This window comes from Zootoca vivipara, chromosome 8 (assembly GCF_963506605.1).
Source record: "Zootoca vivipara chromosome 8, rZooViv1.1, whole genome shotgun sequence".
Taxonomy (NCBI): domain Eukaryota; kingdom Metazoa; phylum Chordata; class Lepidosauria; order Squamata; family Lacertidae; genus Zootoca; species Zootoca vivipara.
This window is the reverse complement of record NC_083283.1, coordinates 84080543-84107873: the sequence shown is the minus strand read 5'-3', so window position 1 is coordinate 84107873 and position 27331 is coordinate 84080543. Positions and strand designations below refer to the sequence as shown.

At 46.9% G+C, this 27331-nt stretch overlaps 1 protein-coding gene across 1 annotated transcript in view; it reads right to left on the bottom strand.

Annotated features, from left to right (window-relative positions):
* The window catches only part of LOC118079398 (uncharacterized), a 30916-nt gene extending 10292 nt beyond the window's left edge, over positions 1 to 20624 (bottom strand). The window contains exons 1-11 of the mRNA XM_060278250.1: positions 20610 to 20624; positions 20285 to 20336; positions 19494 to 19579; positions 18890 to 18937; positions 18076 to 18204; positions 17650 to 17727; positions 17294 to 17376; positions 12341 to 12469; positions 9484 to 9603; positions 8544 to 8677; positions 8009 to 8223 (exon numbers count right to left, since the gene is read on the bottom strand). Of these exons, the coding sequence (XP_060134233.1) occupies positions 8009 to 8223; positions 8544 to 8677; positions 9484 to 9603; positions 12341 to 12469; positions 17294 to 17376; positions 17650 to 17727; positions 18076 to 18204; positions 18890 to 18937; positions 19494 to 19579; positions 20285 to 20336; positions 20610 to 20624 (1089 nt within the window). The remainder of the gene's footprint in view (positions 1 to 8008; positions 8224 to 8543; positions 8678 to 9483; positions 9604 to 12340; positions 12470 to 17293; positions 17377 to 17649; positions 17728 to 18075; positions 18205 to 18889; positions 18938 to 19493; positions 19580 to 20284; positions 20337 to 20609) is intronic.
* Between the last annotated feature and the right edge of the window lie 6707 nt (positions 20625 to 27331).

The following is a 27331-nucleotide window of genomic DNA, read 5'->3' as shown; positions in this document are numbered from 1 at the left end:
TGGGGATGTAGAGTATTCTCCCAAGGTGTTCCCTAGCTGCCGGACCTCCGAAATGGGTGGACTCATGATGATTTTTCACAATGATGCTGGCAAGTTGGTGGGGCACAAAAACACGGTTGTCTGGTAGAAGGAACCATCCCTTCTGGACTCTGGCTCCTTCCTGGCGTGCCCACTGCTCTTCATCTGGGGTGTAATGTGGTTCCACATCGTCTGGAGTGAGGTCTGGTATGAGGGCTGCGGTGACCGCTGGTAGAGGTTTCAGAGCTGCTGCACGGGCGGCGGCGTCTGCCTTTCGGTTGCCTCTGGTGACCATGTCCCGTCCTCTCCCATGGCCTTTGCAATGCATCACAGCAATCTCCTCGGGGCCCCATACGGCTTCCAGTAGCGTCTCAACTTCAGGCCCATATTTCAGGGGTTGCCCGTGGGCCCCAATCAGGCCTCGTTCTTTCCACAGGGCTCCATGCGCATGCAGGGTCAAGAAGGCGTATTTGGAATCTGTGTAGATGTTAGCCTTGCATCCAGCTGCCAATTGCAGGGCCCTGGTCAGTCCAATCAGCTCGGCTTTCTGGGCAGAGGTACCAGGGGACAATGGTTCAGCTTCCACTACTTCCTCATTAGTTACCACCGCATATCCTGCCTTTCGGATGCCGTCTAGGATGAAGCTGCTGCCATCCGTGTAATACACTACATCGGGATTCTTCATTGGCTCATCCTTCAAATCTGGTCTGCTGGAGTAAACCTCATCCATCACTTGGAGGCAATCATGGTGCTCCGTGTCCTCGGTGTCAGGCAATGGCAGTAGAGTGGCCGGGTTAAGGGTGTTGACAACCCTTAAATGTATCCTGGGATTTTCACACAAAAGTCCTTGGTACTTGGCCATGCGAGGGTTGGTCAGCCAATAGTTCCCTTTATATTCCATGAGGGTGAGAACTGCATGGGGAACATTCACATACATCTCCTGGCCGAAGGTGAACTTATCGGCTTCTGCCACCAGGGTTGCTGTTGCAGCAACAGCTCGCAGACAGGGTGGCCAGCCTTTGGCCGTGGGATCCAGTTGTTTGGAGAGGTAGGCGACAGGGCGATTCCAACTTCCTAACTTCTGTGTTAATACTCCGGCAGCGACGCCGCTTTGTTCATGCACATAAAGTTGGAATGCTTTCCCGGGATTGGGCAGACCCAGGGCTGGGGCCGCCATCAGACATTGCTTAAGAGTTTCAAAAGCTGCTTGCTGGGCTGGTCCCCACTCGAAAGGGTCCCTTTCCCCGCCTCTGGTACTCTCGTTCAGGGGTTTTGCTAAGACACTGAAGCCTGGGATCCAGATTCTGCAAAAACCTGCCGCTCCGAGGAATCCCCGCAGCTGTTTTCTGGTGGTAGGTTCCTTCATGCAGCAAATAGCTTCCTTTCTTTCAGGTCGCAGTGACCTCTGCTGGTGTGACACATTAAAACCTAAATATTTGACTTCTTTTTGACACAATTGAGCCTTTTTCCGGGACACTTTGTAGCCAGCTTCCCACAGCAAGTGGAGAAGTTCCTCGGTACCCTCTGCGCAGGTCTCGTAGTCTACTGCCGCCAGGATTATATCATCAACGTACTGCAAGACAACCTTTTGGCCAGGTACTGAGGGGTACTTTGCTAAGTCCTGTGCCAATGCCGTTCCAAAAAGAGTGGGCGAGTTCTTAAAGCCTTGCGGAAGTCTCGTCCACGTAAGCTGTCCCTTCGTACCGGTCAGTGGGTCCTCCCACTGGAAGGCAAAGAGTGGCTGGCTTTGGGGAGCCAACCGACAACAGAAGAAGGCGTCCTTGAGGTCCAGCACGGTGAAGAAGGTAGCTTCAGGCGGGATGAGGCTTAGTAAAGTATATGGGTTGGGCACGTTGGGGTGGAGGGTCTCTGTGGCTTGGTTGACGACCCTCAAATCCTGTGCCGGACGATAGTCATTGGTCTGGGGCTTTTTGACCGGAAGTAAAGGGGTATTCCATTCAGATTGGCAAGGTTTGAGTAGCCCATAGTGGAGCAGGCGGTCTAGATGCTTCTGTATACCTTCCACTGCTTGGCGTGGTAGGGGATATTGTTTAACAGAGACGGGGGTTGCAAAAGGCTTCAATTTGACTATGATAGGTGGTATATTGATGGCTAGTCCTGGGGGATTGTCCTCAGCCCAGACACCCGGTGGCGCTTGAAGATTTTTAGGGATCTGGTCATTGGGGACGGCTTGCTGGGTTTCGGTGGTTAAGGCTGCCAGAAGTTCCCATGAGTGCTCTCTGGGCACCGTGACCGACATTATGCCGCTTGCCTGTGGGGGCAACTTCAATTCTGGTCCTTTGGGGGTGAAGGTAATTTGAGCCTGTAGTTTGGAGAGGACATCTCTACCCAATAAGGGTACGGGACACTCAGGTATGTACAAGAACTGGTGGGTCAGGTGTCGCCCCCCGATCTGACAGTCCAAGGGTTGTAGAAAAGGTTTTCTTGAGTGGTTGCCAGTTGCTCCCACTATGCTCACTGTTCTGTGGCTTTCCCGTTGGAGGGGAGTGGTGACCACTGAATATTGAGCTCCGGTGTCTATCATAAAGTCCATGAGTCGGTTCCCTAATTTAATCTGGACCATGGGTTCCGATTGGGAACCTAAAAAGGCTTGCTGAGTGCCTACAAAGGAGGAACCCGGTCCGTCCTAGTCTTGGTATTCTCCCATGGCTGCCAGGCCCACAAGGTCTGTCCTGTCCGGTCCTCTGGCGTATCTTCCTTCCACTATTCTGCCACGGCGGTCTCGTCCTCTGTCTTCTCCCCTTCTTCCTGGCTGATTCTGGGGACATTCGGCCTTCCAGTGCCCTTCCCGCTTGCACACCGCACACTGGTTTCTTCCTAAGGCTTGACCTCTTCCGCCCCCTCGGCCACGGGTTTCTGAGTTGTTGCGGCGCACCTCCCGGGTCACTGGGGTGTGAGCCATTGCCGCGGCTATCACCGCTGCCTTTTCCTTCATCCACTGCTTTTTCTCTCTCTTCTCCACATCTCCCCTCTGTTCAAACACCTTTTGGGCAATGGCCATGATTTGGGATCTAGACATGCCTTGGAACCCGGCCTGTTTCTGGATCTTTGTTCTGATGTCCTTTGCACACTGTCCTATGAAGGAGGCGTTCACCATTAACTCATGTGCAGCGTCTTCAGGGTCGAAAGGGGTCCAAATTCTATAGGCTTCCATCAGGCGCTCAAGAAAATCACCGGGACTTTCATCTGGTTTCTGTGTTACAGTCGAGACTTTAGACAAGTCTGTTGGTTTTCTAGCTGCCCTACGAACGCCATGCAGGAGAATTTCTCGGTAGGTTGTCAGGGCAGTGCGCTGGTCTGGGACATTTGGGTCCCAATGTGGGTCGGTCAGGGGATAGCGGCCAGGCCAGTCCCGTTCGGCCACCTGTTGATCTTTTAGATGTTCACATGCCTGTGAATTAATTCGTCTCCTCTCCTCTGAAGTAAAAAGGGTGCTCAGCAGCTGCTGACAGTCTGGCCAGGTAGGTTCATGGGCTGCAAATATGGAGGACAGCAAGTCCACCATTGCCTGGGGTTTCTCAGCAAATGCAGGGGTGTGGGTCTTCCAATTCATCAAATCGGTGGTGGTGAAGGGGACGTACTGGAGGGTGAATGTCCTACGTGGAGGGTCAACTTGTGCACCGCCTTGTCCTCCCTGAACTGCAGGGGGTGCCGGTGGTGGATTGTCCCAGACTACGCGAAGGGGTGTCAGGACTGCTGCTCCTGCCTCTGCGGTGGACCTGGACCGCTTTATGTAGTCCCCCAATGCCTTATTTCGCCCGTTGCGATAAGCCTCTTCAGCCTTCCGATACATGGTGGTGGAGGACCGGCACCTACTCATTTTCTCCCTCAATTCTTTAAGATTGGGGTATAATTCCTCCAGAACCTGTTCAGTAGGCTCTGTCCCTTTGCTTTCTGGGCTGGCTGAGGGCACCCCGCCTCCTGCTTCGGCTCCTGGGGCCACATATTGGGGCAGCGGTGGAGCGTTGGGGACATGGGGTGCTTGTCCCTGGTCTCCCAGTGGGGCCACCACGGCACTTGGAACATATGGGGGTGGAGCGAGGACTTCTGCCTCTGGTCCCTGGTAGATGGGCTTCTTAAGACATTTTCCTACTTGTCCTCCTCTAATTTCATTCCCGAGGGCCATGACCTTGCATTGGTCAGTCTTGCATTTCTTCAGCCAAGGGGGGTCTTCTATTATGACGTTCAGCCAACTGTCCACAAACGGTATCTGATCGGGATGACCTCCCTTGTCCTTGATGATGTTGGCCCACAAACGTCCGACCAGGTACCTATCAAAACTCCCCTCTGAGGGCCACCCGGTGCCTTGCGTTGGCCAGTCTAATTCACACAAGTTCCGTAAGCGTTCTGGTGTCATTTCTATGCCATAGTCACCGGAGAAGCCCTTATCGAAGTTGTTCAGCATGCATTGAAGGGGGGTCATTGGACCCTTTGAGCCTCCCCCTCCCATATTTAGTATGGCCCTGTGCAGCGTTCACACACTCAAGCACTCACAGACTCAGTTCGCAACTTTCCCTGCCCAGACGCGGTCGCCCGGCTGAGAACCGAGGTACTGGTTGCTACTACCCCAGGGGAATGCCCTGGGGTTGTCAAGCACACATGCACACCAAAGGTGCCTCTTTTGCTGGACGCTGCACCACACTCTAACCTCCCGGTTCCCCCCCTTTCTCTTTCTTCCTTTTTCCTAAGCGTGGGTGCTTGTCAGGGGGACAATCCTTCCCCTGTTACCACCAACACGCTGGAGATGTGATCAGGATCTCCCTTCTCCTTAATTAAAAGGAGGTCTTCCTATTCCCCCTTAGGGCTTGTTTTACTCACCCCCCAGCTGGCTGGTTTCTGTCCTGTCCTCTCAACCTCGGTTCTTCAATCCGTTGCCTCTTTGGTGCAGGGCGCAGGGGGTCCAAGTGCCGTCCGCTCTCCTCCGAAGAAAGGTTTTCGGTGCGCGCTGGAGTAGCTGGTTAGCCGGTTGGCTGCCGCCCCGCCCTGCCCATAAAGGGCAAGGGAGCTGCCTTCTGGTCTTATTAAGGACTTAAGGTCCTTTTGATCCGAGTCACCTGGGGCACCAGAAATGTAAGGTGCTGTTAAGCAAGTTCCAGGACTTCAGAGATTGACCAGAAATGAAAGCCAGGCAGCGATATTCTTTTAACAAGAAAGTTTATATAGATTCAAGTTGTTTTGTACAAAGCAAGTTGGATGCATTTAGAAATGGAAAAAATGCATGCTGTGACCAAAAATTGATCCATCTTTTATACTCTTAGCACAAGCAAGGCCCAACCCCTCTTCCAACCCAGTAACCTCCCCCCAACCAATGGCTAGCAAGTTCTTATACTTCCTGATGCATATTCATTAAAGCTCAACCAATGAAAATTGGTGGTTGCCTTGTTTGGTTCCAAGCTGCCCTATCCACTAGATGGTGCTGCAGGCTTATTATTGAGAGAAACTTCCTGACACTTAACTAATTCCGATAACCACGGCCCCCTTCTTAGAAATGTACGCAAGAGAGTTAGTGGTCTTGACAGCTCATAACAGTGTGTCGCACCTGGAGTCCTGTGGTGGGCACATCCTGGAGAAGCGAGAACTAACTAGTTTTGTGGGGAGCTGAACATCCTGCTCTTTGCTTGCTTATCGTGGTTCATCTAAGTTTTGAGGCAAATGTCAGGGGATCATTTCTCATAAATAGCTTAAAGCTTGCAAAATACCCTAACCGCAGTAGCTTGCTGCCGTTTGCAAAATTCTATTTTTGATACTGCTGTTGCAAGCCGGAGAAAGAGAAATAGATTTTAGCTTTTAGCTTGCTTTTATAAAATGGCTTTTCTGGCTATATAAAATGGCTCTTGCCTGGTCTTTACAGTGTTCCAAGATAGGTCACTGGCTTTCACTCCTTCACAACAACCAAGCAACGTCAGACGTTCAGGTTCCAAAGAACATTCGCAAACTGGAATACTCCCTTCCAGGTTTGCGGCGCTCGGGAGCCAAAACGTTCAAGTCGCAAGATCTTCGGGATCCAAGGTACGACTGTACTGATTTTCTGGGATAAAAACAGTGCAATTAAGGGGGTAACCCCCCACACACACACATAGGTTAGAGAATTAAAATGTAAGAGACTGGCCAATGATTAGCATTTTCAAAATTAACTTGTTTTAAAATTGCTAAACATTTTTCAAAATCATGAAAATAATAATATTACAGTTTAATTTTAATTTTAATTTAGTTTAGTGAGATGAATTCAATATCAGGAATAACTAGGAAACGGACTGAGACTAAAAATGAGTTTCAAGATTGCAGTGACCACACACAAACCTACAGTGCAGCTGCAATTGGAACATGACATATAAATGGAGTTGTCCCATCTCTAAAAGGATGATGTAAACTTGGAAAAGTGAAGGAAAGAGCAGCCAAAATTATCAGGGAGGACTGGAGCACCTTGCCTACAATGAAAGGCTAATGTGTTCGAGGTTTTATAACATAGGGGAAAAAATTATAAGGGACAGGGGGTGACACACACTCAAGTTTTATCAGTTATGTGTGGTGTAGAGAAAGTGAACATAGGTTTTTCTCATTATAATTAAATTTGGAATCCAACCATGAAACTAATTGGTGCCTAATTAATTTATGGAACTTGCTGCCACAAGGTGTGCTTATATGTATAGCAAATAAACTTGGTTTTAGAATACAATTTGACACGTTCACGGCTGTCAAGTCCTGTATCAACTATTAGTCATATGGCCATGTGAAACTCTCGCACATGGGGGCAGTATCCCATGAAATACCAATTGCTAGGGAGCAATGACAGGAGAGGGCTCCTCTTTCTGACATCCCTGGTCCCTTTGGGAGGCAGGATGCCCTGTTGGTCTGATCCAGCAGAGCTCTATGGGTGGTTATGTTCTACTTATTTAGGATTTAATCATCTCATCCTGGATATAGTCTTTTTGCACCGTTGCCTTCGGGCAAGAGATACAGAACAATTAAATCAAGAATGAATAGATTAAAAAACAATTTCTATCCAAGAGCTATAACCATCTTAAATGCTATAACTAAATAATATGATCTTGGGGAGTTGTGATGGTTGTGTGTGTGTGTGTGTCTGTAATTGTGTTATTGTTTGTTTTTATGGGATGGCATTCAATTTCGTTGTACTATGTACAATGACAATAAAGTATCTATCTATCTATCTATCTATCTATCTATCTATCTATCTATCTATCTATCTATAAATTCAGGTAACTGTCCATTAAATGCAGATCATTCTTTTGAGTGCCTGAGAGATTCTACAGTTAACTGCCCAGTCTTCTGCGAGTCCAGAATATTGTGCTTCAAACATGGCCTTTCAACTCTGGCTGCATGAGATACTTCATTATGCAGAGTTCATACCAACTACAGTGGTACCTTGGTTTGCAACCGTTTTGGATTACAACTGTTTTGGATTACAACCACGTCAAACCCTGGAATGTGTGCCCCTTTTTTGGATTACAACCCTTTTTTGGGGATTGCAACCAATTTATTTTTGGAGGCCCTATTAGTGAAAGCCATAGCTGCCAAGTCTCCCGTATTGCCCGGGAAACCCCCGTTTTTCCAGCTGTCCCCAGCCGAAAAAAACGGATTTTTTTGTTTTTTCCTGGTTTATTCTGGCGCGACGGCCATTTTGGAACTGGGCGGAGCATGCTCAGAAGCGACTTTTGATGCTGCTTTGCCCAGTTCCAAAATGGCTGCAGCGCGACCTCTGGTGCGGCGGCTATTTTGGAACAGGGCAGAGCAGCATCAAAAGTAGCTTCTGAGCATGCTCCGCCCAGTTCCAAAATGGCGGCTGCGCTACTTCCGGTCTGCTACTTCCGGTCCAGTCCCTTATTTCTCAGGCCGGAACTTGGCAGCTATGGTGAAAGCGCGTGTTGGGTTACCACCTGTTTTGGTTTACAACCAGACCTCCGGAACAGGCTATGGTTGTAAACCAATGCTGATGGTGTGCAGTTACCTGTATCTCCTTGATCACCACCTCCAATTGGCTGAGGATGTCCTTCCGGTCCATCCGACTCCTGAAGGCCAGCTGGGCTCTCAGCTCTCCTATCACCTCTCTTCGTTTCTGAGCCTCATGAGTGGGATCCCAATGGACTGGTGACACTCTCTTTGTCACAGTCCTCACTTGTTCAGTCAGTGAGATGGCAGACCGTATCTCTTCTCCAGAAGCATCTGGGGGGAAAACCCCCACAAAACTCTCAGCCAGACTTTGTAACATCTAGGTTTCTTGGTTGGCCTCAAGAGCAGTAGTCCCCACTTGAGGCAAACTTATCGTTCTCTTTTAAAACTCTGATACGATACACTGTGGGCTTATCCACACATATTTTGCCTTGCTCTTTCCAGGTACAGAGAAAAACAACAACCCTTACAATTAGATCATGGAACATGTATGTTCATGCACTTGAGAAGGGAACAGTGCTTGACGAGCTACAACAAAAACAACCTTCCCTTCAAAACCATACAAAAGAAAAAGATACATGTAATTGTGGTACCTGGCAGGGTCAGGCACAACAGCAGGAAGGTGAGGGCATTTTCTTCCAGCAAATGCTTCAGCATCCAGCAGAGGAACCCTGTGTCATCAGCAGGAAGAGCCGCAGCAGACGAAGCTCGGAAAAGAGGCAAAAAACTGTACAGGAAAGGAGCAGCAAGGAACAGATCACCCAGGAGGCAGAGAATAAGCACATTTCTTAAAGCAGAACTAATTTGGCCGAGTCCCGAGCAGTGAAGGTGGCTGTGCCCCAGTATCAAAGATTTAGGGGCTACACATTCCCAGAAACTGCAATGCGCTCTACGTGGGCTACCTTTGAAGGTGTCCCGGAAACTACAACTAGCCCAGAATGCGGCAGCTAGACTGGTGACTGGGAGCGGCCGCCGAGACCACATAACACCGGTCCTGAAAGATCTACATTGGCTCCCAGTACGTTTCCGAGCACAATTCAAAGTCTTGGTGCTGACCTTGAAAGCCCTAAACGGCCTTGGTCCTGTATACCTGAAGGAGCGTCTCCTCCCCCATCGTTCTGCCCGGACACTGAGGTCCAGTGCCGAGGGCCTTCTGTCGGTTCCCTCGCTACGAGAAGCCAAGTTACAGGGAACCAGGCAGAGGGCCTTCTCGGTAGTGGCGCCCACCCCGTGGAATGCCCTCCCACCAGAGTTCAAAGAGAACAACAATTACCAGACCTTTAGAAGGCATCTTAAGGCAGCCCTGTTTAGGGAAGCTTTTAATGTTTGATGGATTTCTGTATTTAAATGTTTTGTTGTAAGCCGCCCATAGTGGCTGGGGGAACCCGGCCAGATGGGCGGGGTATAAATAATATATTATTATTATTATTATTATTATTATTATTATTATTATTATAGAAAAGGAGGCCTTGTGCTTCCTGCGCATTCTCTGATAATCTGCTTGACCTCTACTCAGGCCCACCCCATACTCACGGGTCAGGAGAGTGTTGCTCATTTCCTCCAGAAAACTCAAAGATCTTGACAGTAGCTCGCTGAAGCCCCTGACCACTCTCTGCTTTAGTCTCCATGGTGATGGTGAAGAGGTTGCCACATCTCAGGGGGAAGGTAGGAAAGAGAAGATTAGGATGGTCTGGGACAGATAGGTGAGAATTGCCATCTCTAAGCTCGCACTACCAGTATCTGGCTATTGTCATTTACGTTTTACATGAAGCTGTTGTCCGAATTGTGCAACTCAGTTTCACTGTTAATACTCCACTGTGTAATTCCCAGTGCAGTCTTCACCTCTGCTTCTGCAATCTTCTGGAATGGCAGTGAGGGGAAGGATAATGGAAGGCCTTCTTCTAACTTGCATCAGGAACCCTGATGGAGCAAACAGTGACTGAGCTACATGGACCAATGCATGACACAGGCTGTGTCCAGACTAGGGTGTTAATGCATACATGGGTTGCTGTTTCCATGTGCACATATGTGCACCTTTGCCCACACAAGTGCACTCAAGTATGTACTTCCAAAATCTACCTTCATGTTTCCTGGACGGTGCTTGATCTGAAGGCAGCCCTGTTCAGGGAGGCTTTTAATGTTTAATGTTTAATAGATTATTGTGTTTTATTTTTCTGGGGAGACCCGGCCAGATGGGCGGAGTATAAATAAATTATTATTATTATTATTATTATTATTATTATTATTATTGATGGGAGGTTTTTGTGTGGTTTTGTGTTGCCTCCTCCCCTCAGTTAGCATTTCCCCACCCACTGTAAGTTCCTGGAAGCTGAGGTCTGGCATGCATGCAAGTATGAGGACCGCAACCAACACTGCAGCTCTGCTGCTGCAAGGGACTTCTGTGTGTGCAACGGAACTTCCTTTTCTGTCCCTTCCAGCACGCTGTGCACCCTCAGTATCAGCTCTGGAGGGTTGCGGAACCCTCCACAGCCGATTTTGAGGGCACGCTGGGGGCAGGGTGGGAAGTGGGAAGAGGAAACAGAAGCCCTCTTGCACCAGTGGAGCTCTGCTAGCACAGCATTTAATACAACTCCTTTTTTAAATATTTCCTTGCGTGCAGAAGCATACGTATAGGATTTGCACAAAAGAGCAGTTTAAAAAATGTGTGTGGGTTGCTGCTAGCAAGGGAACTTGAGTTCCTTTGTGGGTATCCAGACATGCATTTGCTTACCTGCAGTTACAAACAAACACCTTTTTAAAGAAAAATAATGAAATACAAGTTTTTAATATATATCAGATTTGGACAAAAGAGCAGTCAATGAATGAATGAATGAATGAATGAATGAATGTGTGCGCCTCTCTAAAGTTTGGAGTCACTTGGACAGGAGCCACTTCCTTTCCTCCCTTCCTTTCTCACCCGCAAGGGCAATTGTTACTTTTAATACAGCTGTGCTATTTTTGGAGGTTGATTCTCTTAAGTTTAATTTGGTTTTATTACAGTGTGGTTTTACTGTTATGTTTTTGTTCTCTTCTAGATGTACAGCCCCCTAGACAAAGTATTTTATGAGGTGTCTCATAAGCAAGCAAGAAAGCAAAATAGAGTTGGTGGCAAGGTAGGCAGTGGATGCTCTCAAGGATCGGGGCCATTAGCAACAAACTGCCTGATGGTGCTCATCCTTGACCCTGGGGCTGCTCTGCTGTCAGGTGGAGCAAAGGTCTCTGCCAGATATTGATGTGCCTCATCCTACACCGCTTCCCTAAGCAACACCCCTCATCCAGACAGACTGGTATACTCTGGAACCCCTTGGCATACCAGAACTGCTACAGCTTCAGTTACTGGTTACCTCTCAGATCAGATTTTTATCTTTTTATAGTGCAGTGGCATTGCTGTTGTCCAAGGCCAGGTGCAGAAGGCAGTGGGCTGGTGGCAGCGGGGGGAGGGCACCAGTGTGTGGGCATCTGCGCTCCTCACCTCCAACCTAGTGCTTCTCTTGCCCTTCTCCCTCACAGTCCCAGCAAGCAATAGCACCCCACCTCTTGCCCCATGGCTGAATTAGTAAGATCCGAACCCTGGAAATGCAAGGTCCCAAATGTGCAGAGAAGGGACAACTGTGGGTGGATGGGTGTCCATTAAACTTCAGGCTGAATGTGTATAAGTTAAAGGGACAGCTCACTGCTGGGATGCTGCTGTGTACATTCTAAAAACACGTGAAATGGCTGTGGCATTACTGTAAAACCTTGGGGGGGGGGTGTGAAGCGCCAGCTGCAGAATCGGTTCCTAGCAGGCATTGTGCAAGTTCTTAGCTCTTTCCTTCCTCAAATTGAAAGGACTGGCAGGGAAGTATTCTTGTGTCATCATGAGTTAAGAATAGCCTTGGGGTTCAGCAAGAAATGATGCTGCTTTTAAAAAGCAAATTTTTGATCGTAAGTCACAGAAGCCAAAGGCCTAGTGCAGGAGACGCCACTGTGGTGCCCCCCCCCCAGCTGCCATCATAATTGGCCATGCTGACTGGGTCTGGTGGAAGTTCTCATTCAAATAATCTGCAGGGCACCAAGTTGGCCACCCCTGGCCTAGGAAGAACCAGGACTGACTCAGTCTCAACTTCCCACCAAAGAATAGTGATTGTACCAGTGACTGTGTACAGCGCCTGGTGCTAAACTGCACGTCCATGATGCAAGCAGCACACATGTGAGCAAGGCCAAAGTCTAGCCAGTACACTTCTAAGTGGCACTCAAGTGGCACAGATTGCAGGAGGAGAATATTCGGCCTCTCGAATGGAGATCTCCAAGATGGCTTCAGGAAGGTGCATCAGAGAGAATGTCAGAATCTTGAGCTGTGTGTGCTGCTCTCCTCCCCTCAAAAGAGCGCTCCCCTTCCTGCGACCCTTACATGGCTGCTTTGTGCTGCTCCTGGAAAGATTTCTGCAAACAACTTTGGTGCAACGACATCCCCTGCAAGTAGCAATGAGTGGCAGCTTGTGAATTGGCCACAACTACTTCAGCCGCTTCTTCTACCATCCTAAAGAGAGAAGGAAAGAGTTGATAGTGCAAGGCATCTTAATTAGGGTGCCGTAGAAGTAATAAGGAGGGCGGTCAGAGGTACCTCAGAAACTCAGGGCTCATCCAGACTTCCTTTTACTCCACCCTTTCCAGGGACAGGTCTCAGCTTTACAGCTCCATGGTCAAGCGTGATGTTGGGCATTGTTTTTTTACCCTGCCACTTTTCCTGGGAAAACCCGGTTGCTGTTTGCTCTCATTCAGTGGTAAAACACAGGTTTTCCTGGGGAAAGTGCCAAGACAAAAAAAAAAAACCAACAACATATTCACGTTCCTGATGCCTTAGATTAGAGGTCGGCAACCTCCGGCCCATGGGCCAGATACGGCCCACGGAGGCCATTTATCCGGCCCACGAGCCACCTGGTCACCAAACTGCCTGCTCAGCAAGTCCCCCGCACGCTGCGCTAAACTGGCGCGGCACGGTGTGGGGACTCGCTGAGTGGTGTCGGTTATGGCATCTGCGCACATGCAGATGCCAGAAACCGCGTCTGCGCATGCCCAGATGCCGAAAATCGCTTCTGAGCAAGCACGATTTTTGGCTTCTGGGCATGCACAGAAGTGATTTCTGGCTTCCGAGCATGCGCAGAAGCGATTTCCAGCGCCCCAGACATGCATAACGCGGCACTGGAAATCGCTTCTGTGCAAGTCCGGCCCACGGACAATCGTCTGTGGGAATGATCCAGCCCACAGCCGGAAAATATTGCCGATGCCTGCCTTAGATAAACTGTAGTCTGTCTGAACTAAATTTCTTGTGCATACCATCCAGTCAGATGCTTCCCCAGCCATTCATAGAATCATAGCATTGTAGGGTTGGAAGGGTCATCTAGTCCAGCCCTAGGGTCATCTAGTCCAGCCCTCTGCAATGCAGGAATCTCAACTAAAGCACCCATGTGAACAAAACCCGGGAGACACTACCCACACATTCCAATCTGGACGACATGGCACAACGTCCAGATTGGACAGCATTCTGCTCACACAGAACCTAATCCCTCGGGTGGAATCATCAAACATAGGCAACATTAAAATCACAGACCATGCCCCAGTAGAAGTCACCATTAAAATAGGAGAGAGAACACATAGTACCCCATCATGGTCCTTTAGCCCCATCCTAACCACAAACAAACAAACTAGAGAAAGTCTCACAAAAACCCTCCAAAATTACTTCAAAGAAAATGATGTAGACAACATAACAACCCCTCTCCTATGGGACGCAATGAAAGCAGTCACCAGAGGAGCTTGCATAAAAGAGAAAACACTCCTTAAAAAACAAACCTCCACAAAGATTACTAAACTAGAACAAGACATTACGACCCTCACATCACGATACAAACAAACAGGATCCAAAAAACTTCTTAAACTTATAGAACAAAAGAGAAGAGAAATAGATTCCCTAGAAATTAATAAAACAATGATCAACATTCTATATTCTAAACAACGCTTCTATGAATATGGAGGGAAAAACTCCAGACTATTAGCGAATAGATGTAGGAAAAGAACACTCAAAACAAGAATACACTGCATCACTAAAAAAGACGGCAACACAACATTCTCCCCCAAAGAAATAACTTCAGAATTTGCAGAATTTTACTCTAATCTATACACCTCCCACAACCCACCTGAGAAGGAAATAAAAGAATTCATAGCAGGACTGACCATGCCTACCTTAACAGATGAAGAACAGGAATACATGGACAGGCCCATCACCCCAGAGGAAATAGACATGGTCCTCAAAAACCTGAAACCACACAAGGCCCCAGGCCCAGACGGCTTCACAGCAGAATTCTATAAGAAATTCAAAGAACCCCTATTGCCACACATAACTCGCCTATTTAATGACATCATGAAAGGGGGGCCCATCCCCAAATCCTGGACCCACTCCAAAATAGTCTCCATCCCAAAACCACAGAAGGACAATCTCAAAGTCGAATCATATCGCCCAATCTCATTAATAAACCAAGACTACAAGATATTCACATCAATCCTGGCCAACCGCTTAAAAAACTTTTTATGCAACTTAGTAGCCCCAGATCAGACCGGATTCGTCCCTGGTCGCAACATCACGGACCCCATCAGGAAACTGCTGAACCTAATCGAGCACAGCAAGGCAACCAAAACCCCACTGACTATTATGTCTCTAGACATCCTCAAGGCCTTTGATTGCCTAGAATGGAAATACCTGTTAGCAGTATTAACTAGCATGAAATTTGGCCCAAACTTTCTACAAATCCTCAAACAAATATACTCACAAGCCTCAGCAAATTGCAGAATCAACAACATAGACTCGAATAGCATAAAAATCCAAAGGGGCACAAAACAAGGATGCCCACTATCCCCCTTCCTATTTATACTGGCCCTAGAGCCGCTAGCAATCCGAATCCGTGCAGCCACAGACATCAGAGGAGTGAAAATAAAAGGCAGAACATATAAAATAGGGCTCTTTGCAGACGACCTAATGGTCACAACATCAGACCCCTTAAACACAGCAATCCCCCTAACCAGAGAACTCAACACATTTGCGACGGTGTCAGGCCTGCGAGTAAACTTTGCAAAATCGGAAGCCATGTGCTTCAACACTCCTCCCCACACCCAGAAAGAACTCACTAATATCACCAAAATAAAACTTTGTCACACCAAGTTCAGATACCTAGGGGTACAAATAACCAAAAATCTCAACAAATTATACCTACACAACTACAAACCCTTGTGGCGACAAATAAACAAGGACCTGAAGAGATGGGACAACATGAATTTCACCCTCTCAGATAAAATGGCAATGATCAAAATGATCACTCTCCCAAAATTAACCTACTTATTCCAAACCCTCCCAATCTGGATTCCCCCAATTCAACTCCGCAGATGGCAGAGAAAACTGCACTCCTTCATCTTCTCGCATAAAAAACCAAGAATAAGCACCAAATACCTGCACCTCCCCACCTCACAAGGGGGATGGGGAATCCCTAACATAGAAACATATTATAGGGCCAATCAAATACGACATATAATCCCATATATGCTGGAAGATGAGACAAAACAATGGATACACTTAGAGAGAGACACAATTGAAAATATCAGCACCACAGCATACCCATTCCTCCCAAACAAGCTAAGAAGGATCCCCACAACACTCAATAGATACACACAAACCATGTTCAAAGCATGGAAAACAGAAATGGACAAACTATCCCCAACCACATCCCCACTACTCCCCCTGATCTACCATCCATTATTCCACCATGCAGCACAAAACATCCACACTAAAAACTGGCAAACCAAAGGCCTATATCGCCTAACGGACTTCTATAAAAATAACATACCTCTGACAACACAAGAAATACAGGATAAACTAGAAGACACCCAAATACCCTGGTTAGCACAACACCAATTACATACCCTCTTAAACAAGCCAGCAATAAAATTAGCAGCAACAAGACCCCTGACACCTTTTGAAAACCTCCTAACGACAAAGGGTCACGGCAAAGGGATGGTTTCTGCAATATATAAAATACTGCTCCAAAATCCCACAAACTCCCCAGACACAATAAAAAAACAATGGGAAGAAGACATAGGCTATGAGATTAACCCCACTCAGTGGACCAGAATGTGGTCTAAACCCCCCTTTAAATCCATATCAGCAAAAAGGAAAGAACTCACTCTGAAAACCATCTACAGGTGGTACCTAACACCACGAAAACTAGCACTAATACGCCCAGGAACCTCATCAAAATGCTGGAGAGGATGCACCTCAACAGGCACATATTTTCACATGTGGTGGGAATGCCCCAAAGCCCAACAATTCTGGAGAACGACCATAAGAGAAATAGGTAAAATAACCCAACAAACATTAGAACTCACCCCAGAACTGGCCTTGCTAAACATCTTCCAGGACAATAATGCCCACTTACATCACAAAGAACTCATAACCCACTTACTCTCAGCTACCAGAAACACCATAACCAGACACTGGAAAGACCTGGCAGGAGTAAACATGGATCAGTGGTACCAGACGGTATGGGAAACAGCCCTATTAGAAAAATTAACCAATAAGTTGAAATTGACACGGGGCCAAATAGAAGAAGACGGCTTCACCCCAGTATGGTTCCCCTTTATCACATACACAGCCCAACAAGACAACGACAGAAACCCACCAGCAACATACAAATCAATATGGCTAACCTGACCCAGAACACCCGCCCGCCCTACTCACATAAAACAGACCACCACAGCCAACCACAAAAGAAAACTATATCCTAAGCCAACCCCAAAAACTCTCACCATCAAAGGAAAACAAAGGCACAACAAAGAACCTGCACAACCAATGCTGACACCCCCCCCACTTTAAGTAATCTAGAAACACTGTTACCCCACCCCAACCCCCAACCCCTCCCCTCATCCACCGCTCTCCCCCCTTTCCTCCCCAATGTCTCAACAATTGAAACTGATCTGTAAAAAAGCTATGAGAGACATTGCCTATGTCTTTGTAAACTGAGAAAACCTTTAATAAAAAAAAAATTTACAGAAAAAAAAAAAAAACTAAAGCACCCATGGCAGACGGCCATCCATCCTCTGCTTAAAATCCTCCAAGAAAGATGAGCCCACCACCTCCCAAGGGTGTCCATTCCACTGTTGAACAGCTCTGTCATATTCTGTTCCATTGGGTGAATGGATCTCTGATCTCTGAGAAATAAAAAGCTAAATCCCAGAGTCTTCTCTGTTTTCTGTGCTAATGTTTCCTCTCCTCCTCAACAAAGACCAATCTAACACCATAGCCTTGGAATTGGATGCTTACAGCCCCAGCGGAGGGAGGTCCATCACCTGCAGGACTCGACTTCTGGGGCTGAGGAGGTCCTGAGCCTTTCCATCTGTGTAGATCTGAAATGGGATGGATGTGAGAAAAGTATCAATACAGCTGTGACTGGGGTGAACCCTGTAAAATGGCAGTGGCAAACCTGAAAGTGCAAAATCTATTATAGTCACATCAGTAAAAATGAAAATAACAGCTTCCATGGGTTGCAGAACAAACAGATATTTGGGACAGTGACCTATGGGCCATAGCAATGAGGACACAAGCAACTTACAATAATGTTTTTACGGAAGAGCATTGAGTGTATAAAGTTTGTGCCGCCCTATGCAAGGCATGCTTACCTGGACAAAGGTGATGGTTTGGAGGTACTGAGTACAATTTTTGGCAGAGCTGGTTTCTTGCAAGACAGATTCTATTACCTGAGGACAAATGGGGGAAAGGGGGAAAAAATGCAACTCACTAGAATTTATGCCTTGCATACACTAGCGGCTGCTTACAACTGATGCTTTTGCATCCTTTTGGAATTGTTGTTCAGGACTGGGGATGAGGCACAGATTGGGGAAAGTCCTGAGGGCCACATGGAGAACATTGGAGGGCCACATTTAGCCCCTGAGCTGGAGTTTCCCCACCCCAATGTTATGGGGAATGAACTGCATGTGAGCTCTCATGGGTAGCATCCTTCTTTCTAAGAGTCAGGTGCCATCTATCATCCTCCCCGGTCATAATTTCATTCCATAATGACTACATATTATAGAAGTCTCCCTCACCTTCTGGACAAAGGCTTGGATTTGTGTCTGGGTTCCATCGTGATGGGCTTCACAAACCAGCAAGGACACACTGTAGCCCAAAGGCACCATGGCCAGCAGAGGTTGCAGCTGCTCCAGGAAGAGCTTGTCCTGGAGTGAAGGACAAAAATGATAATCTGCATGCCCAGCATTAGTGCATTTCAACCCAGATAAGGCCTTGGGTTAGGTACCAGGGCTCCAGACACTCAACAAATTGAAGCCCTCTTTACTGGTTTATTCCCTGAATACAACCTACTGTATAGCATGAACCTTTTTTCTTTTTTACAAATTAAATGTTGAAATTTTTAGTGAAAACATTCTCCCCCAAATTCATTTTGGAACTTGTTTGCAACAAAGTATGCTGATAATGCTAACACATTTGTCATTTTCACATGGAAGAAAAGCTCAGTAGCTTAGCTTAGAAAAAAAGGCCAGGGGGTGCATAATATGAATTTATAAAATTATGCATGGTGGAGATAAAGTCCCTCTGCCATGATACTAGAACTCAGAACCATCTAGTGATACTAACTGGCAGAAAAGACAAACAAAAATAAGGTATTTCTTCACATAGTGCAAAATTAATTTATAGACTTCACTGCCACAACAGCTGCCCTAGGTTGTGGTGGTGAGGACTTGAACCTCTCGAAATATCCTAAGAACTAGCTCTCATTTGTGAAATCAAAGCTGTTATGTCGGAAATCTAAATTGGTGCACCAAGTGTTCCATCCTAGCTTAGCACATCATTAAGTTATATATTGCAAGGGCTGCACAGAACAATATTCTGGGTATGTTGTACCTGCCCGGTGTCCAAACTGAAGACTCCATCAATGGTGAAGCATCCTTCCTGAAAAGAGACAGCAGTGCTCAATTAGTGCTTGAAGATTTGAGGTCTCTCTCAAATCCTTCCAGTAATTTCCCCATCTTTCGTTGTTGTCGGTGTCTGGGATAATACAGACAAGGCAGATGCGGTCAGGACCTTGGGAAAATCACTGTGAGAAAGTTGGCTAGTGTATTTTGCGCCTAGGAAGAAGCTGTGCACAGATCTCCCATGGCCAACTGAAGGCTGGCTAGCCTAGCCTAGAACCTATCCGCTCAGAGGAGCTGTCTGTAGCCTAAAAGGGCCACTGCCTTATTTTGGAGCCATTGGCTCTTATGACATTGAGGTGATGGAGACTGCCCTGAGAGTGAGTCTTCTGAATCTGATAAGGCAATGCCCTATGGCCTGGAAGAACTCGGGGGCTGGCAACACTCCAAGAGGTGTCTTCCTCTGTGCCTGAATGGGGTTAGGGCTAGGGGACACAACAGCATCATTCCTGACCATTGGCCATGCTGGCTGGGGCCGATGGGAGCTGGAGTACAACAATATCTGGAGGGTACCCCTGCTCTAGGAGCTTTCTCACCTGCACTCCTTTGTCTGCCTTACTAATGAATATCAGACGGTTGGAATCTTTGTTCACCACCAGGAAGCTGTCTTGTTTCAATGAGCCTGGAAGGAACATCAAGCAAGAGTACGAATTAGAAATACAGCCACCTTATTCTCTACCAACATATGGGCATAGGGAGAGACTTTATTAATTATTGTTTCTGAATAATAATGTCATTAATTAAAGGCTCTCCACCCTTATGGGAAGAAAAAACTGGCATGGGGCAATTCACAAAGAGATCAAGTGGAAATGACTCATAAGTATCCCAGCCAGAATCAATACAAAGCAATTGCTCACATCTGTACACATCACCCTGTTTCTCATATTTTAAGACATACCCATAAAATAAGCCATAGCAGGATTTTTAAGCATTCAAGGAATATAAGCCATACCCCGAAAATAAGACATAGAGATAGGTGCAGCAGCAATGCCGGCCGCGGCAGGAGGAGGAGGAAAAAAATAAGACATCCCTTGAAAATAAGCCATAGTGTGTTTTTTTGAGGAAAAAATAAATATAAGACGTGTCTTATAATATGAGAAACACGGTCACTCCTCAAGGCCATTTTTATTCTTGCTAAGAAGAGGTGATTCTTCATTGTAGGATGCAGAGAAGGTTCCTGTTTCCCCTAAATGTTATCATTGCTTCTATGAAATAAGCAATATATGAAAAAGGAATAGTGTAGAATAGGAGAGAGCAAAGTTTTTTGGTGCTATGCAGCCATCCCCAAAAAAGCAGGTTCCCATTCTCCAGCTGTTGAGTACTATACCTGGTATCTGTCGAATTCCCACAGCTGCTTGAACATGCACTTCCTGTTCAGCCTGTAAGGAAACACAGCAGAGACAGCTCAGTTTGGGGTGTCAGTGAGAGTCAGTCCTTAGGAATCTGTTTTGGAGAGGCAAGTGCAACCAGGCAGCCAGGTCCCAAACTCTGGTGGACATCAATATCAACATACGTAGAGCTCAAGCAGAAGATGGAAACCTTGAGCAAGGTGCAGTGGAGACAGAACAGTTCTCAGCTACCTAGAAAGAGTGTTCTCTACAATGCCCTGCATGTTTACTAGCTCATAAAGGGCTCCCCTCTGCAGTGCCCACCTGCTCAGCATCCATGGCTGACTGTATTGTGCTCTTATTTGCCTAATGCTTTCCCCATGGGAGCTGTGAAAAGCGGATAGCATTACCAGAGTGGTAGGGTTACCATTAATGTTTAATCCTTCCGTCTGTGGCCCAGGCATTTCCTGGCAGCTGTCCTTGAAGCACTAGAAAGGGCAGATTGGGGCCTAGCAGTGGCAGTAAGAAATGGGACAGGCAGACTAAAGGAGAGAATTAGCTGGCCCTATGGTAGCACTGGGACGCAGGTGGCGCTGTGGGTTAAAACACAGAGCCTAGAGCTTGCCGATCAGAAGGTCAGTGGTTTGAATCCCTGCAACGGGGTGAGCTCCCGTTGCTTGGTCCCAGCTCCTGCCCACCTAGCAGTTCGAAAGCACGTCAAAGTGCAAGTAGATAAATAGGTACCGCTCCAAGCGGGAAATTAAACGGCGTTTCCGTGCGCTGTTCTGGTTCACCAGAAGCGGCTTAGTCATGCTGGCCACATGACCCGGAAGCTGTACTCCGGCTCCCTTGGCCAAAAAAGTGAGATGAGCGCCGCAACCCCAGAGTCATCCGCGACTGGACCTAATGGTCAGGGGTCCCTTTACCCTTTACCTTTATGGTAGCATTAGATAGGGCTTCTAAATGTGGACAATTAGGCAACAAACAGTCATTGCTCTTCTGCTTTAACCTGCAAGTGGGATAGCTTCTCTGCTTCCAGACTTCTGGAATGTTATTTCAACATTCTGTAGCCAGGAGCACAACCCCCCCTGTTTCCCCAACCCCAAAAGTTGGAGGGGCAATTTTTATTTGGATGATGCTCCCTTGCTACAGCCCAGAACATGATTGTTCCCCATTCTGGAATTTGGGGGAGGGGAGAGAGAAAAGAAGCAGACATAAAAGCAAAGAAAGTGAAAGGTTTCAGCTGGCCCTAGAGCAGAGAGATGGACCATAGAGATGGAAACCGCTAGCATATTCCATATAGGCTGTGGTTGGCCATAAACCCTATTGAGTAGCAGAATTTAGTCCACATCATGACGCAGTTACTCTGCAATGTTGCCCAGAAATTTCCACAGAGATCGATTGAGAGCCTGGGAAGAAGGGCAGGAAAAAGGGATGGGGTGGTCAAATCAAACTTACCCGATGGCTGAAGTGGGAATCAAAGGCCTGCTCTGAATCACTCTGGGTGGGTGAAGACCCCGGGAGGCAGTTCAGGTCAAAGCTGTTGAGTTTTTTAAAGGAAGGGAAGCCCTGTTTTTTGGGGTTTAGGTCAAACTTGTTGAGCTTCTTTTAGGAGGGAGGGAGGCCCGTTTTTGTTTAGGGCTTCAGGTCATAGTTCAACTTTTTTTAGCGAGGAGGAAAATTTTGGGTGAGCTTTTTTTAGGGGTGCCAGTGACCTACCAGTGATCTACCACAGACATCCAGTGATCTACTGGTAGATCACAATCTACCTGTTGGACGTGCCTGCTGTAAATCAAGCAGAGAGAAAGCTGCTTACAAGGCTCCTGTACAGGCGGTATCTTCCTCTTGCTGCAGAGTTCCAGCATCACAGCGTCACCCAGAGGCACCCACAAATATGAGTTATCCCTCTCTCTATTTCTTCCTTCCTTCCTTCCCTCCCTCTTCCATCCTTAATAAAATACGGGGGGGGGCAGATAAGCCCCACATAGAAAGCCCATCAACATGGGGGGATGACTCTTTCAAATACGGTATTTACCAGTAATTGGGGGGGGGAGAGGCGTCTAGTTGGCTGCTATGCCTAGGAGTAGGTCAATTCAAGAAAGCAGAATGATGCATATGCTATGGTAATCTATCAATAGAATCATAGAATTGTAGTCGGAAGGGATCACAAGGGTCATCTAGTCCAACCCCCTGCAATGCAGGAATTTTTTCCTAAGGTGGGGCTTGAACCCACGACATGGTTGAAATATTATGCTGATATGCAGCAATGCCTCGGAGCTGCCGTGACTGCGGCCGTGCCTTGCCTCGCCCTCACCCGCCCTGCCACCCCCTCTCGTCTGCCCGACCCTCCCGTCCTCTCCAGCCAAGCAGGGTAGCCGCCAACGCTGCCAGCCCCAGAAGCACAAGGTGGCCGCTGCCGCCGCCACGATATCCTCGGGCCCGCTGGCCCTGTAGCCCCGCCCACATTCCCACTTTGTGGCCCCTCCCCTCCCATGCCTTGTCCCCGCCCCTGAACGAACATGGCTTGCCCCCCCCCCCTAGTTTTGATCCTGGCTACGCCCCTGCTACTGGTGTTAAACAGGGATGCATTTTGGCCTCTTTCTTGTTTAATTTTTATATTAATGACATAGTTAAAGAACTGGAGGGCCTGCAGTTTGCCCCTGCCACAATTCTTGATCAGAAACTCTCTGTTTTAATGTACGCCGACGACCTAGTACTTGTATCTAGAACCCAGTTGGGCCTGAGGCGATTGCTTGCAAAAATAAGCTCATATTGCACGAGGAATGCCTTATCCATAAATTATGATAAAACGCAGGTCATTGTATTTGGGAAGCGCCCTAAAAAGCATGTTTGGCACCTGGACAAACACATCATAAACCAAGTAAAGACGTTCAAATACCTGGGACTGGTTTATTCAGAAATGGCATCTTGGAATGCACAGCAGTCCAATATTAAATTGCAATCCTTTAAATCGATAAAGCTATTTTGAAATTTGCTGCTTGCAATGGGGGAAACCTAGTCAATCCAGCTCTATCAGTGTACAAAGCAAAATCAATGGCCCAGATTTTATATGGTGCAGAGGTTTGGGGCACTTCAAACGTTTCTGGTCTGGAACCCCCACAGAACTATTTTTTATTATTTAATGTTTCAACTGGTATATTAAAGTGTTTCCATAGCTTTGTGCTGATTAGGTCATGTTTTGATAATGTAAATGTCCTAAGTTTTCTACCAAATTTGTATATATTTTACTGAATTACATTGTATACATTGCAGCAGCCTTTGGCTATAAGCAATAAACTTGATACCTACAGCAACCATTGGAGGGGCCGGCACAGCCAATCCTGGCCCCTCCACCAACCAATTTATTAACCAATGCCTAACTGCAACCTTACAAGTTGTGACGAATTGTAGGCGTAGTAGGTGCAGTAGGCGAAAACCAAGTTGCACCAGCCAATCAGCCAAATGGAAAAATTCCTACCAGGCCCCTGCCCCAAAAGCAGACGACCCCATGGCAGGCATAGCAAGGTCAAACGCAACAGCTTAAATAAAAACCCAGAGCTGGAGCAAGAAGGCATCTTCAAATATTAAATAAATGCAAGGAGTGAGTTCCCAGGAATTGCAAGCCCCCTGTTGATGAATCAACCATATATTAAATAAATGCAAGGAGTGAAACACCATTTTCAGAACCAAGGTGTCCGTGATTTAAAATCGTTTTTGAGTCTAGAGGTCTCCAAAACACCCCCCAATAAATCACACTTCACACAGAAATGTAAGTTTGAGGTTTTTGGCATAATTTTGGCCACAACTTTATTTAAAATATTTTATTTAAAATACAAAATGTGAGTGGTTGCTTAGGAAATGAAAGAGCTGATAAAAAAAATGTAAATCTATGAGTAGACACAGGAAAGATATCCAGAAGAGGAGGAAACTAATGGGAACAGGGACACAAATGCTAGAAAACACATAAAAGAGGCCTCCATGTGACTCCCTGCAACAGGGAATAGTAAACTATCAGATCCAGGTCCACGCAGATCTCTACACCCACCCACCCACACCCCAACGGTGTGGGGGGGTGAGCGATCTGCGTGGATCTGGATCTGATGCTATTCCATGTTGCAGGGAGTCACATGTATAATAGTATGTTTTGGAACTTCAGGTGGGCTTGGAGATGCACAGCTTTCCTCTATATCCACAACGCAGGATACGTTTCGACTGTCAAGATCTTGTAGATGGCTTTCTGGTATATCCACTATGCAGAATTGGTTTCGAGTGTCAAGATCTTCTGCCTGGCTTTCCTGGATATCCACTATGCAGAATTGGTTTCGAGTGTCAAGATCTTCTGCCTGGCTTTCCGGTATCTCTACGATGCAGGATTCGTTTCGAGTGTCAAGATCTTCTGCCTGGCTTTCCTGTATCTCAACTGTGGAGGATTTCTCTTGAATGACCAGATCCAGCAGAGAACCACACTTTGAACAAGTTGTTAGACTCTCGCTTTTTACCGAATTTCTTGGGGTAATCACCACTGCAATTTCTATTCGATATGGATCTGTTGTGGTGGTCCTGATGCAAAATCTCTCCATCCCAACCAATGCTGCACTCAGCAGCTGGAAACCAGCAGTGATATAGCCAAGATAAATAGAAGGTCCAATATGCTGCTCGCTGGGAATTGGAGGCAATTCGAAAGTTTCTGGGATGTCAATTTTCCCATTCTGCAAGACAGAAGACATGTTCCATATCACAGAAATCAGGACAAGGATCCCTGCAGGTATGTTCAGGAACGCTCCGAGCCTAAAAAAGGTTAAGAGGAAATCCTCGTGTTTTCCGGGCTCGAACACATTGCACAAGGCAAATGATATTAATACTAGGGCGGCTGAACTCATAGTGGAAGCTAAGGCCATTAAGTCCTGAGCAATAAAAATTTCCCTTGGGAGGGTTGGATATCGCTCAGTGAGACCTTCACAATGCCAAAAAGAGTTGCCGTCGTCAGAAGGGTTTCTCCAAAAACAGACATTCCAGATTCCAATCCAGACGTTTCCAGAGCCGTTCTCTCCATGCCACACTCTCCAGTTGACACTGGCTGTGGTTGCAATGCACAGAATGCAGGCCAAAATACTCATCAAGAACCCACAGAACTGGAGGCAAGAAACTACGCTCAGCAATCTCCCCACCAGGGAGCCTTCTCTCACCCGCAAGGGGGGGGGTTGGAGAATAGAGGACCCAGGGAGACTTTGGCAGACATCCTGGAAACAAAAGAGAAGACAACATACAGTGAGGGAGGGAATAACAAGCATGTCTAGTCATTGAAGGACATCCTCCCTCCTGGCCAGAAAGAAGCAGCAAAAGAAAGAGTTCCCCTGCTCTCTCCCACCCCCTGGTTAGGTAGAGACATCTGATCCAGAGAAGCCGACACACATACTTCCTTCCAGCACACTGCTCCTGATTGAATACACTGTTGCATTGTTCCTGTGAAAATGGCCCTAACCACAGCAACCTGTTGTGGATGGGAATCTGCTCATGATTTCGCTGTTTTGCTATCTGCTACTGCAGCTATCCTTTCCCACAGAGCAGAAACACACCTGATGGCATAGTGAGGAATGTTTAATCCCTAAACTTATGTGAAATGCGTTCCTCAGCTAGAGTCTAGCGGGCCAGGAATAGAGCAGGTATTTGCTAGGTGCTCCTGAGCCTCAAGAAGACTCAGCTGCTGGCCACTGGGCTGACGTTCACCTGAGCAGCCGGCCACAGCAGCAACTGCTCTGCAGAATTCTTAGGTCAGTTACAGTCCAGTTAGAATCCTGACAGCAAGACAAATCATAACTCCAGGGTACTGGTCATTTGGAACAGCAGGAAAGTGGGAAATGGGAGGGAACTCAGTTCCCTTCTTTCCGAATGCAGAGTGTCTATTCCAGGACACTGTGCAGTTCAAACACGTTCTTCCTGAAGTCAGATTCAGAGCAGTTCCAGGAGTAAAAATGGTGATTGGTGTATCTCAGTACAGATTTGCTTGATGGTCCTGCATGCATTTCATAAAGGATCTCCATTTACAAGAGAGGCTAATAGCATTAGGCCCTGAACAATCAGAATTTCCTTGACAAAATTATTGAAGACTCCTTACAAACCTATCATTCTTCTTGGCTGTCACAACTTGTTTGGACATTATAGTAAGGGACAAGAGCTTAGCTCTTTTCCTTTGCACTGGGACCACATGAAATTTGTGCCATGGGACCCCATCACTCACACCAATACAGGCAACACCATTTTCAGAACCAAGGTGTCCATGATTTAAAATCGATTTTGCGTGTAGAGGTCTCCAAAACACCCCCCAATAAATCACACTTCACACAGAAATTTAAGTTTGAGGTTTTTGGCATAATTTTGGCCACAACTTTATTTCAAATACAAAATGTGAGTGGTTGCTTAGGCATTGTTTACGACTATCTGACATCCGCCCGCCTGTGGAAGTCAGGGTGAGGAATAGAAATTGAGGAGAGAATGGAGACGGGGGTCAGAGACTCTCCTCTCATCAACTGCTCCCAGGGGTTCTTCCGTGGCCCTAGCCCCTTGTAGGGGGTACAGACGAAAGCATGGCCAGCCCCAGAATTCCTTTAACGGAATTCCCCGCGCAGCAGCAGCATTGTAGGGTCAGGCACGGCCAACCATTTCCCCTACAGCAACCGAGACACCTTTAGGATAATTCCCAGAGCTGAAAGTGACCACTTTCCACTTGAGTTATCTCTGATATCATTCGTTTCTCCTGCTTTTCCTAAATTATTGGATGAAACGGAATATCTGATACTTGGAAATAAGAGGTGAAAATGGAATGCACAGGTCCAAGAAAAAACGATTCAGATCCTGGATTCCCATGAATTTGTTTCATTAAAGGGGGAATTGTTCTTAGAAACAGGAAACGTAATTGGTCTGTATGAGAACATAATTGACAGAATGTGCCCATTAATGACCACAACTAGTATGACAAAAAATAAAAAGTTTAAAAGACATACCTGGTTTGATAAGGAGTGTCAGAATAGTAAAAAAAAAAAAAGCTT